Source organism: Cyrtonyx montezumae, unplaced genomic scaffold (assembly GCF_038088225.1).
Source record: "Cyrtonyx montezumae isolate F1298 unplaced genomic scaffold, pur_monq_1.0 scaffold_17, whole genome shotgun sequence".
In the NCBI taxonomy this organism is placed as follows: Eukaryota; Metazoa; Chordata; class Aves; order Galliformes; family Odontophoridae; genus Cyrtonyx; species Cyrtonyx montezumae.
The window spans coordinates 24,414,001-24,428,120 of NW_027071903.1; the positions used below are offsets into that span (position 1 = coordinate 24,414,001).

At 34.7% G+C, this 14,120-nt stretch overlaps 1 protein-coding gene across 1 annotated transcript in view; it reads left to right on the forward strand.

Annotated features, from left to right (window-relative positions):
* The window catches only part of WDR72 (WD repeat domain 72), a 94,492-nt gene that overhangs the window by 11,646 nt on the left and 68,726 nt on the right, over nucleotides 1-14,120 (forward strand). The window contains exons 9-12 of the mRNA XM_065734307.1: nucleotides 1,460-1,601; nucleotides 2,040-2,282; nucleotides 2,838-3,058; nucleotides 3,459-3,654. Coding sequence (XP_065590379.1) covers nucleotides 1,460-1,601; nucleotides 2,040-2,282; nucleotides 2,838-3,058; nucleotides 3,459-3,654 — 802 coding nt within the window. The remainder of the gene's footprint in view (nucleotides 1-1,459; nucleotides 1,602-2,039; nucleotides 2,283-2,837; nucleotides 3,059-3,458; nucleotides 3,655-14,120) is intronic.

Consider the following 14,120-nt stretch of genomic DNA (forward strand, 5'->3'; position numbering starts at 1 on the left):
CCTAGAAAGTGTTTTTTGTTGCATGCACTACTGAAGCCTGACAGATTCAGCTTTCAGATGAAGGGCAATAGAACAAACCAGTTTTCCCAGAAATGCTTCTAATCTAAAATAAGATGGGGTAACTGCTGAAGGATGCCAAAAGGTCAGATATCACGAGGGGAAAAAAATAGCCAAAACACATGGTTTAGCAAATGCTAGGATGTTATGGGGATGACAGGAAGCTCCTATTTATTTTTTTTCCCCCAGATATATGCATTTTTAATAGGTCTGCTGCCCTTTTCTATTATTTTTACTCAAATATTTAATATTTTTTGTAGTGGATTTGTTTTATGGAGCACAAGTGCCTGGGTGACAGTCTGTTTTCGTCTCCCTTTAGATGATGACCTCTGAGTTACATAACAATAGAATTGCTTATTGTGAAATTTACTCCCAAACTTTTATGTTGTAAATAAAACATATCCTGTCTATGGGGATGTTATTAAAAAAATCTTCAAGGAGCAAACAGTCAACCTGTATTGACACTATTAATTAAAGGTTCTGTTTAGAGGAAAACTGTGCTGATGACCTTTAAATTCATGCTACTGAGCATACATTTTTTTCTGGTTTGTTTTTGGCAAGTGTCTTTTTTCCTAGCTTCCCAAATTTTCTCTAGTTATGAGACTCAATTATGCACCTTTGTATCTGAAATGCAGTATCTGTGCTCCTGGACAAATTTTACAGTTTAATTTCACCCAGATGGAATCCTGATGTGGTACTCCAGGATAACTCCAAAGCACAAACAAGCAGCACTGATTTCCAAAGAACGCTCCTGCTCTAAGCTAAAATGTCTTAAAGAAAATACACCTTGAGATTCTTATTTTCTTATCCTCTTGAAGAGTGTATTCCTCCAGTTTAGATCTATCTGAAGTTTTTCCTCACCTGTGTTTTTAATTATTTTATATTTGTGAGGGGAGCTTATTAAACCATTAATAATCTTTCAGGACAAGTCATCCCTAGATTGTCACATAGTCTAGGTGTAACTAATGCATTATTATAACATTGTCTTTGTTATATCTAGTACTCACAAGATAGTAAAAAAAAAAAAAAATAGCCATATAATATTTCTCTGAGGTAAACATACCATAGTTTTAAAAAATGGATTTTGTAAACATACTGCTATATTATCTACACATCTGATAATACCGATTCTCAATTTTGAGATCATAAACCAAGGGAGCTCTCCCAGTATCATTTTTCAATTGGTATGTAGGCTCAGACAAGGATATTGGCAAGCAGAGATGTTTGAGGGGCTTGAACAAGGCAGACCAACCTGGAAGCAAAGCTTTGTTGCAGCTCAGTGTTCATTCTTCTTTGATATTTCTATAGCTTATGATCTCAAACTTGGAATTTGAAATCAATTTTTGTGTTATTTTATCACCTCTTCCACATCAGAATGTTGATGTATTGTTATTTTTGGCAGAGTTTTCCTTTTGTCATGGGCTTCATGAATGAAAGGAAGGAGCCTTTCTATAAGATTCTTTTTTCTGGAGAGGCTTCAGGAAGAATCACTCTGTGGCATGTTCCTGATGTTCCTGCATCAACATTTGATGGTTCACCGAAAGGTTTGGCAATTCTATGCAATCTCTTTATTTATGTCTGTAAATCATGAAAATTTATGAAAATATTTTAATAGTAAACAATGATGTTTATCCATCCACTGTGTGATGATTCCCTGTAGTTAGGAGCAAGACACTAACAAAGAAGAATTGACACCTTTTTTTAATGTAACAATAAACAAATGTTCTGTTTTGTTTCAAGCTGCTCACAAACACACCTTTATCAAATGTAATGAAAATTTGCTCAGCTGATCCTACTTACAGCTGTTCATAGGCAGGTATATTTAAAATAAAGACTTCTAGTGAGATGATGTAACCTGTAGGAGTGCAAGTGGTAACTCCAAATTAAGACTAAGAGAAGTGGTTGTGAGGTGAAAAATATGTTTTGGTTTTGTTTTGAATTCAAACAAATAATGTTCCTGCCTTTTTCTTCCCACCCTCTAGAAATCCCAATTACAACAACACTGACTCTTCAGGATAATTTTAATAAAGCCCATTCAGTGGCAGAGAGCATTATAGATCATCTTTGTGGGTCTAAAGATGGAATTGAAAATGCAGTTGTGACTTCCTCTGTGTACATACCCAGTCTGGATAAGCTTGTGTGTGGATGTGAAAATGGGGAAATATTAATAACATTAGGTTTAGAAACTGCAAGAGCAAGACTTTTAGAAGATGTGTCTTTGAAAGGTAAGTTTTAACAATTTTGCTTAACTATGTGAATGAAGCATAGAAAACTTCATACTTCTAACCTTCCCTTCCATCATCCCTTTAAGCATTCCATGAAAGTGGAGGTGAGGCTCAGGGTCTGGATGAGGAAAATAGATTACGATGGTCTTTCCAGCCTCCCTGTAGGTGACATATCAAATCACTAGCAGAGCACTTTGCACTGCTAGTCCTATGATGGATGTGGGGATTGGAATCAACTGGAATTAGAGTTGTGGGATATCATAGAAGCAACAGTCATCTTTGTCATTTTCCCTCTCAAAGATAATTTCACTTCAGAAATAAAAAAAGATACTTCCTGGTAGATGAAGGTCAGGATGTATGCCTTTGTTTTCTCTTTTAGAAAGAATGTTTCCAAAATTGTTTGATCTTATGTAAGAATATTCCTTGCTTAAAACAGTTTGAATAAAAATTTAGATGTATTTAGTCTCTGAATCTCCTGATGTTTTATCAAATGTATTTGTCAAATATGGCACTTCTATTTTTAAAGAAGAGAAATAACTTACTGTGTTGTTTCAGGTAATCTACCTCATAAAGTTTTGAATGGTCATAGTAGCAGAGTTACATGTTTACTTTATCCACATGGTAATTCAGTAAGGTTTGATCCCAGCTGGCTGTTGTCAGGGGGCCAGGATTCTACTGTGATTTGTTGGGATATATTTAACGAAGAAATCTTGCACCAATTTACTCTGCAATCTGGACCAGTGATACAGCTATTGAGATCTCCAGAAAATTGTGAAGTAAGTAAAAATATAATAAAAAATGCCTCAAACACACATACTTCAGTCCTGCTGCACTTAATTTTTTACAGTCATTAATCACTTAATTGTTTTGTTTGAAACTTGCTTTTAAGTTTGGGGGGATGATTTCTTGTTAACTTGTAATTTCAGTGGTACAGAAAAATATTAAAACAGTGATATATTTAATTGAAGTCCTTAATAGTCTATTCATCATTTTTCATATCATGATTGTAAAATTGTATTTGAATCTGACAAATCTTATGAAATGGTATGTTTAAATACATCATAAAGTGCTAGTTCAAGGTCTTAATGCTTGTAAGGCTCTTAAGCAATTTTTCTGGAATCTATATAATTGTGGTACCTACTTGGATGATGATGCAGTTTTTGATCTGTTTTGCAGTTGAAATATCATAGCATAGTGTGCTGCGTGTGCAGTGATCACTCAGTAGCGATTCTAAACCTTCAGAAGAAAGTGTGTCTCTTACATGCCAGAAAGCATCTGTTCCCTGTGAAGAAGATAAAATTTGACCCCAATGAAGATCTACTAATTGTTTGGTGTGAAGACGATTCAGTTTATGTTTGGGAAATTGAAACAGGTAATAAACAGGTTATTTGTTCACTTTTGTTAATTTTTGTTTGTCCGTTATGTCAGCTCATACAAATGTAACCTGGTTACAGGTTACCAAAGCAGAAATATGAAAATATTGTAATTAGCAAGGTTAAATTTCTGTATAACGAGCAATAGGTAAGCAATTGTATTTTATCAGTGAATTGAACAATATAGAAATTTGTTCAGATTCTGATGACTGAATGATTAGCTGGTATTGCCATGAACTGAGCGCAGAAGTAATTAATAAATACATTTTTTATAGAGATGACTGTTTGAAGATGCTACCAGCCTCTAACTGTTACATCTACATTTTTTTCCTCTTCTAAAATTCATGCTGAAAACAGTGTTTAATTTAGGTGGGGGAAATTGTGAAATTTAGAATGTTTTATTTAATTCACATCTAAGAAGGACACTTCTGAAAATCATGTGAGTAGGCTGTTGAGTCTGAGAGGTCCCTAAAGGTCATTTAACTTTCACAGAAGAATTAGATGCATTTGAAACTTTAGTAGAATTTGGCAAATGTGACAAAGAACCACAGAACTTTTTCTGTGTTTCCTTATTAATCTGTTCTTACCATTGCTATTGTTTACACTTGTTTAGCATCAGTTATTTTTTATCAGAACTCAATCACTACATTTAAAAAATGGACAAGACAGGAAGCCTCTGCAATATTGGTCTTACAAGTCTCATCAAAGGGCATGTGGGATTCTAAGAGAATTATGTCCCTGATGTATGTTAATAAAACACTTATTTCCTTCTTAAAAATTCAAACCAAAACAAGCAAAGAAAACCCAACCAAACAAACAAACAAAAAACCTTAAGTCTGGACAACTCTGGTAATGACAGATTTAATAATTCATGGTGCAAAAAGTTGCATTCCAGTTGAATTTGCAGCAAAGCTAACTTCTAGAGGCATAAAGTAACTGAAGAAGCTCACTAGTTGATATCAAGGCCTATGTTTCCTAAGACTTGTTCCGTATTGAAGTATATGCAGAGGGATAGGGTGGAACAGTGTAACCTTCTGTTGCATCAGTCCTAAGGAGTGTTATTAAATGATACTTAGTTTAGTGCTTTGAATTAATTCCTGGCAGTGGGGATACTCGTATCCTTTTGTCCCTGTGGTTTGGTGCGACCAGGCTTGTTCTTGGTAAAAATACACTAATATCTATTCTAGATTTATAGACAATAAATATTGTGGAGTGAATTCAATACTGCTGCTGTGTATGCTTAGCAACATGGCTAAATTCTGTAAAATTCTGTGGAGAAGCAAGTAAAAATATAAATTTCTGCACTCAACAATGAAAGAACTAATCCTTTCTATTGCCAATAAATGACTAAAGCAGCCCAAGAGGTTAAGATAGTGCAAGAGAGGTGATTGTATCTCAGTTGCAGTTTTATTCTAGTGCAATTAATTAATGCCATACAAAAGGGAAGTAAATTCTTTGAAAATCAAGGAGATCTAGTAGCATAGGATTGTGATGGTACCAGGAGTATAAACAACAGTGTGCATTGAGCTGTCTCTCCTTAGTCATGAAAATGCTGCTCATCTGACAGGAAGTAAAATGGATGCTCATATATGTTACATATTCCAAAAGGGTCAAAATGATTAAAAGTACATTGAATTGGTGTTTCTGTATCTTGTTGCCATTGGCATCAGGCTGTAATGAGGGCTGCAATCATCACTACATTTAAGGAATGTCTGGAGCATAAGGGATGCAGTTATTTGCTGCATTAGCCTGTAGCAACTTTATCTTTTGTATTTTACTTCTGCACTTGTAGCTGAAAAATGTGATCTAAGCCCACCAGGATATACTGTACTTGCTTTAATGTAAATTAAATCTTTATTACAGGAGAACGTGAGAGGTTGTAGCATTGATCCTTGAAATTGGCCTGACCTAGATCAAGAGCTGTGTAGATACTTCATTGTCACACAGGGAGACAGAGCATTGTTTAAATGTATGAGACTGATGTATCAAACAAAGCTCAGCAGAAGTAAAGCTTTTTGCTACGGTTTTCATCCGTCGGTATTTGAACAGACAGACTTGCAAGTACTACTTGCTGATTCACTTACCTGTAAGTCCCCTGAAAGTTAGAGAACACTCTCAGCCAGAGCCTTGTGCTTAAATTCCATCATGGATTTGAACACGAGATAGTTTTAGTAGTTTCTGTAGTCAAAAAGTGGCTTGTTTGTTTTTTCGCTTCTGACTGTGCAGTTAGTTTCATCACTGAGGCTTTACTTCTAAATGAAAGTCAGTGGAAGACCCAATTTTTGTGTCAGGCTCATACATCACTGTTTGCAGTTTAAAAAATTCTGAACACTGTTATTGTACCGGAGATAATGGATAACTGGGAAAACAGCCAGTCTGTTTATAATTTGGGAATGTGACTTAAGGAATTTCTATGAATATTTCAGTATTTACACTGCTGTAGAGTCAGCAGTAGTTCTGTTGAATTTGCCTAATGACTTCACAAAAGTTCAGGGGCATTTAGTACCTATGACTGTTGTTCAGCTATACCATTTTAGCTTCAAACTGTCCTATCAGATAATTACAAGGACAAATCCTTAAGCAAATGAAAGCCTTTCTATTATCTTTCAAATTTCGATGAGAATGGCTGACAACTTTTTTCAAAAACTATTCTGAAGTTAAGTTTAAGATGCTTTTTAGCAAGTGTACTTTTGTTTCTTTTATGGGGTGGGAAAGACACTGTCATACAGAATAACCCAGTATTTCTGTGTGCAAACTGTAAACATCTCTTGGTTAGCCTGACAAAGATCTTATCTTACCTAGTAGATGATAAATTATCTCTGAGTACGATGGGCTGCTTATAATTCCAAATAGGCACCAAATGCCTAGAGTGTAGGTAACTTCAAGTGGAATTCACCTTAACTAGGGACCTTCATTTATGTTTATAAATATAAGCTACTAGTTTAATCTGTGTCTTTAATGTATAGAAGGAAGAAGGAGTAAGTAATAGGGCTTATCTTTTTCTCTGCTGACTACAAGAGGGGCAGAAAGAAGGGGGTTGAAAGGAAAGCAAATTGCTTGCTGCTGCTATTACAATAAGATGAACTGAATCTCATCCATAGTCCTTTGATTTACTGAGCAAAGTGAAATTATTGTAAGTTTAAATGTTGCTGATGAATGTGCATGTGATTAGTGATATGGAAAATGAAATAGATGTTATGAAATAGTATTTGTGTAGGCAAACATATTTTGCCTACATTTTAATATATGGATATAGTAACTTTGCATTAAAGTAGAATATTTTCCATGACAATAAATATTGATCTAATAATACATATGGAATATTAATATAGCATGTGCACAGGGTATGTTCCAAACTTGTGTGCTGGAAGATGAATATAAAAATCAATAACAAATTTGGTTCTAATTAAAGTATAGAATATTTCTTCCAATAGCCACCACTTGAAATCCACTTCAATAAGGAAATTAGCTGTAATCTATATTGTGTTTGTGTTTTTCTGAGCAATTGATATATTTGAGATCTTTTTAAAAAGATAATCAGCATAAGATGTAACAACAGGATCACTGTTTTCCTTCTTGGTTTCAAAAATCATTTGTGGAAACCTGTCGATGGAGCCACTTTCATATCTAATATGCACTGAGAGCAAGGAAATAGAGGGTAAACTTAAAGAGGGATCTTTGTTTTGACTTAGCAGTCCTCTTTTACCAAAGGTAGGTTTTAGGTTTGAGTTTAATGTCATTTTATTAATCATTCTTACAGAATGTAAACTCTAGTAATGTATTATATTTTATTCTGCCTTCCAAGTCTTGCTCTAATTTATTGTTTAACTGAGTTTAAAATAGAACAATATGGTTAAAACAGTCTTTTTGTTCTTTTATCAGAGTAGTTATAGAATTAGTCTGTTTCTGCTAATGACAACGGTGATTTTACTGTAGTTGCTTGAAATACACTCTGAAGGGAAATACAGTTCATGAGGTATTGCTTGACGGTTTTTTTTTTTCATGACTAATTTTACATCAGAAACTGTTTATAAATCTGTTGTTTTTTACTTGTTTAATATTCTGTACCATTTATAATATGCAGGGTAACTTTATTAAAAATAGAGAAGCAAATGACCCTCACCTTCTAAATTAAAATGAACTGTTATGGAAGAGGAAAAACAGATTATTAAAATCAATGTAGTTATTCATATAACTAAGATGTGTGTTTGAAGGAAAAAAATTTTTCAAATTACCTTTAGTTAGTCTTCAGGTATTTGAAGCTTAAGATTGTTTATGCAAATATAATTGCATAAATTCCTTCAGCTTTTAGTTTTTTATGTACCCTCTGAACTTTTGCAAACAATCACAAAATAAATCTGTGAGGTATTGTTTTACCTACGTTTTCAACGTGTTATTCTCTCCCCATTTATCAAAGTACTCTTCAGTCCTTTTCTATTTAAAACTTTTTCAGGTATTTCAGGTATCTTTCCATGTTGGTTATCCTAGTATCTGAGTGCTTAGAATATCTTTGCCATCTTCCAGTCCTGTAGTAACACTGACTGTCTGATTCCAACTTCTGCCTTTAAAGAATAATTATATAATAATTATGTAATTTAAAAAGCTGTAATGTTTTTCAAGTCTCTTGCACCATATATGTGCAAACTGCCTCAGTGTTGATATTTTCTTTGCTGTTCTTTTCTATTTCTGTAACTTTAGCATTATGATGATTAATTTTTTTTATAGTCGAAAGTGAAACATTGTTTTCTGCTTAATGAAGAAATGTGAGTCTATATGCTGCTAATTTGGGATGAAGTCTGCATAGTTGTCTTTTGTTTGAGAAAGTACTGATACTACATAATTCTTTCAACTAAAGTTGTCCTTTCTGTGGGAAAAGGACATTAACACTCACAGCAGTGTTACATTCTGTTATGAGACCGTTTTAAAGCATGGAGACGTTATGAAATGGTGTTTATAGACCAAACTTAGTTCACAGTGACAAAGAGACTGAAACATCATCAAACGCTGTTCAAAGTTAACTTTTAGATACCTGTGGTCTAACATTTCTACAGAGGGGTGCCAACAAGAAGTCTTCCAAGTCTGCGATAAACTCTGTCAGAGTTAAATGAGTTGCAGAATACATGGTGGGTTTCTTTTTATAAGATGACCCTCGTTTAATATTTCCGGCAACTTTACTCACCCTAGAACAAATTGATTAAACTGTTAAGAAAACTAAGATTTAAATTTCATTTAGTGCCTGTAAGGATATAATCTTGACAGTTTTAATGAAACTCTCAGAACTATATCAAAGTAAACTTAGTTACTAACTGTATGTTTGTGCCTAGGTAATTGTAGAAGCAACCATAATTACAATTCTCCAGCCCTTTTGTCCTTGTAAAACTTAGTGATTTACAGTCTCTTTTGATATCTTTCATTTTCCTTTTTTTTTTTTTTTTCATCTCTTCTCTCCCCCCTCAGGTCATCAGTCAGAACTAGATTTGAATGGATGAGTATGGCCTAGCTTATAAATCCCGTGGTTACTTTTCATATGCTAGAGGCTGTAGTGCAGCTAGGGTCAAGATCATAGCAGTCACAACTTTTTTTTTCTTTTTTCCTCCAATGCTCTCTGTATAGCCCAAAGGTCCTGACTAATACAGAATTCAGTGTTACATTCCTCGATAACTACAGCTGGCAATGTTTTTGTGAAGCGCAATGTGTACAGGAAAAAAAAATACTGCACAGTATCGTGTTATTGGGAGCTAAAATGCCTATTAATATTAACTTAGAAATCTGTTCGTTAATTCACTTTCTCCTGGCTAATGTATTTTTGCCTCTAGGTCTTGTGTTCCTGGTCAGAAATCTAAGTTGCTTGCATTAGTGGAAGTAAGATACAGTAACTGTAAAATGGTTTCATTAGGAAGAGGGTACCAGGTTGATCTCTGCAGTTTGTGTGGGCAGGGTTCATGTAACTGATAATAAAACACTGATCTTCAAAAGTGGCAAATGGACAAGTTCTGTGACAGGTGTTACTTGATAGATAAGCCTAGTAAGTCATTTTTTATTAAATCGCTGTTAAATACTAGTAAAAAAAATGATGGTAGTATTGGTAAGCAAGTTATTTTAAAAAGATTTACCTTGTCAGATGCATGTCTGAGTGAATACACTTAAAGTGTTTGCTCATACAAAACCTACTTGTTTTACTTTTTCTGATACTAGAATAGTCATTTGATATTACTAATAATGATGTAAAACTGTTTTATTGCGCGTAATTTCATCATTCATTGTGAAACTATGAAGAATCGCTCTTACAAAACTGTGGCTCAAATATTAAGTGTTCTGTTGCATTATTAGAAGTTCATTGAGGACTGAAAGCCTTATATCTCCCCAAAGGGACCTTTTAGCATTTGGAAAAAGGCTCCAGTGACTTCAGCTCTTCTGTTCTTAGGTCATGGTCTGACCTTCAACATTAACAGTTGAGAAAAACACCATGTGGGCTGAGATCTTGATTTCTAGTCTACCCTCTTTCCTTTCATGTCTAGGAGGTATCCTTAGAAAAAGAGAGACCTTGTAAGGAATGAGTTAAACTTGTATACTAATGAACAGAAAGAAGATATCTTTGGCCAGAAGTAAGGAAATTTATGCATACACAGTGCAACATTAAATAAATTCTGGTTAAGAGAATGTTTCTCTAGAAAAGCATCTCTGCAGAAAGTCATTGTTGAAAGTGTAACAACACAAATGATAGTGTAGTAAGTTGGAAAGTGATCTATCAACCAGTGCCTGACTACTTTCTTAGTAAAGAACTTATTCCTAATATCCAGTTTGGACTTCCCCTGATGCAGCTTTAGTCCTTTCCTCCATCCTATCACCAGTCATAGAAGAGATCAGCATCTTCCTCTCTACTCCCCATCCTGAGGAAGGTGCAGAAAGCATAGAAGACACCCCTCAGTGTCTTCTTCTCTGAGCATAGCTAACCAAGCTTCCTCATCCACTTTTCTCAAATCATGCAAAGACTTGAATTCTTTCCTGAAATACAAAACGTACTGTAGCTTGGATGAGTATGTCTCAAAACAAACAAAAAAAAACTTCTTCAATTTAGGGAAGCTAAAAGCATTTTTATGGATAGAATAATGATATATATTCATATATGAGATACATATGTACTAGTGCATACTTCATGGATATTCAGTGAAGGCACACAAGATATTAGCTATATTTGCTTAAAAGAATTCTTACAGTTGATAGCTGCCCATTCTTGCTTTATTTTTAAGAATGAATTATGATATTAAATAAAAAACAAACTAATACCCAAACAGTGCAAATGAAAACTCATTGATTTGGTCAGTGTAGTTAGACAGAAAAGTACAACTGTATCATGAGAGACTTTAATTCTAGACACTGAAGAATGGACTTTCTTTCTTGCTCTACATGGCAAAGTGGAAGTAGAGAAACTGCTTGTATATCTCCTGAACATGTCATTTCCTCTGTTCAGTCCCTTTCAGTACATTTACTGAACATTTAATTCCAGTTACAAGGTTATTTTCCTTTTATTTTTAAAAAAGCTTGGGTGGAGTCAAGAAACAAATGTGAATTTTAATGGCCCTTCTATCAGAGTACAGAGCATTTTGTTTGCAGCAGAATACTTGAGATGAGAAGTGAATAACTGTTTCCATTGAATAACTGGTCTTTTTTTTTTCCTATTATGTAAGCCTATGCTATGTATAATATTTCAGAGGCTTTCCTTGCATTGTTCTCAATTACTATCCTTGATTATAAGATGTTCTGACAAGTTTTCTAATGCAGGTCTGAAAATGTCAGCAACATTCAGCAGTTGGGCTGTGTGACATAAATCTTCTAAATGAAGAAAGAGCGGTATCTGCCAAGTCTGTTTTCCTCTATTACTCTATATGATTCTTCAGAATACTTAGTGCTGAAGTTACAGAAAAATATCCTTTTATAAATAAGTGGATTTCAGGAGACTGGATTTTATTTGATCTATCTCACCTGTGAAGACTGCCTAGAAAGTAATGCATCCTATTTTAATATATTGAACCACAACTTCAGAGGTGAATTCTGGTAGGACGGTAGTAGAGGTCGAACCTTCCCATCAGTATGCTTTTGTTTTGTTGTTGTGCAATAGATGGCAGCAGAGGGACAGTTTGAAAAATGACATCCACTTCCATGTCAAAGATGTGAGATTGCCATTTCTTCTGCATGGAGGAATTCACACATTCCTTGAGTCTTGCTGAATGCTGATGGAGACCAAGTGGTATCATCTGCACAGTGAGGCAAGGGGTGGTGCATGTCAGCAGCGACAACAGTAACATGAAAGACAAGCCATGTTCTGGACAGCTTGCACATTTTTGAGCACAGCATGCAGGTTCTTGTTCATAGTTGGCAAAAAAAGCTTAGCTAAAAGTGGTGACTGCTGAAAAGTAGTGTTTTATGGCTGACAAAGTGCTCTATCTAGCAGTGTTACTATGCTCTTTGTATCTGCTACAGATTCCATGGAAATAAATACTAGGTATTACTTTTGGAGAAATCTACATACATGTATATATATTTAGACTGTATTTATTTTTGTCTTGATATTGGTTAGAACTGTATCCTTCTACTTTTAAAAAATGTTTGTTCAATCTGATTTACGCTATGTGATATTAACAATAGAACTATCAATTGAGATATCTTTCCCCACTCCCAAGCAAAGTTGTGGAACATTCTTGAAGGGAGAGCAGTAGGCTTGCTGAAAATAAACAGAAATCTAGTGAGGAATGCAGTACATGTTCGTTTGATTCTACTAGCATGGAAAAGAAGTAGTTAGGAGATTTTAGGAAGAAAAAGATGGAAAAGAATATCTTCACAGGAAGTAAAACTTGGAGAAATAGCTAATACTTGTCAGATGATACTTGGTCTGAAAAGTGAGCTGGTTTTTATTTGTTTTGGCTACTAGTAAATTTAAAGAAAAAGATCTGTTCTTGACCACATACTGTTTTAAGATAAAATCAATTCTAAAACTATTTTTCATTCACACAGATTACTTATGCTGTAAGACTCAGTTGAGTTACTAGGTCACAGCAGCACTGCAATATTGAGGATGTCTTTTCAATACTTTAGCTGTGACAGTGAACAGCAAGCACTGGAGCCTGATGATATGACAGGTCATGTGACGCCAGTGAAAGCCTTGTCTAGAGGCAGGATAACATGCATGACCTCCCCAGTAAAAATGCATTATTCAATAAGAGCAGAATCCAGAGAACTGCACAGATAGCACTAACACCCAGAGACCCAATTTGTAGTACTTGGTCCAGAAGAAGAATAAGATGTTGTAATAGTCTCTAGCTAGTCACATCTGGTGGTCCAAAGCTGCCCAGGAGAATGAAATACTCCAGTCTTGTCTGTTCAGGAGACTTGGTTGCCATGGTCACAGTCTGAGAGACTTTTTCTGTGTTTCATGCATAGTATAGGGTCATAGCAGCATCATCACTACTGCTATGTAGAAAGCCCTATATTTTCTCATTCATCCATTGTTATTTTCCATTTCCTGGCATAAAATATTTTAGGTTTCTTTGTGTTTAAAATTAAAACTTGAGACTTGTGTCATTTGTACTCTTTCCTATCACCTTGCTCTTTAACTTCATTTTCTTTCAGAACTGGAGAACGCTAATCTCTTAACAACTGTTTCTAGAACAAACCACTTAGCCTCTGTATTCCTTCACTGTGTATGGTGTGGTATGTTTTGGTTCACCAGCAGCTAGCAAAGCCTATTTTGCATAATTGAAGCTCTAAGACCAGGTTTTATATTTTATTTCTTATTAAATATAATACCTGTCTCCTGAAATTCTTGGATTTACTAAGTTTTATCACATTCTCTATCTTGAAAATAAAGATATTTCCCAGGGATGTTATAACAAATTTTCAGTATTTAGAGAATTGCACAGACAAAAGCAATTAATAACCAGGGGTGCATGTGTGACATCTAGAAGTGGATAGCAGAGAAAGATAAATTGTCCACACTTAAGGGAGAACTAATTTTTTGGTGGCTTTTTTCGTCTTGTTTGTCTTATGCATGTATTTTTTGCTCCTGAAATACTTGAATATGATATATTGTTGGGAGCTGTGCAACTGGTGTTTTTTGAATGTTTCTTGAAGTGTTCATTAACTAATTCATTAATATTCAGTTCTGTAACAATCTCTGTCACTGGCTGCAAATCCTGGGACAGTTGAAGGAAATGAGCTATTAAAAGGAATCAAACCTCATCTTTTTTTTTTTCTTTTTCTTTTTCTTTGCAGTGTTATACAACATTCTATGGCACTCAATTGAGTTGTAGGGGATAAAGAATCAGTTACATTGCTTTTTTTTCTGATCTGAGTATAAAGACTATTGGCCACATAAATAACTGAGGTGATGCTGCAGTTAACAGAGATGGGCGAGTTTTGGAGAAATAATTTCTGATAAAGAAGTTTTATACACACATGTGGTATGAGA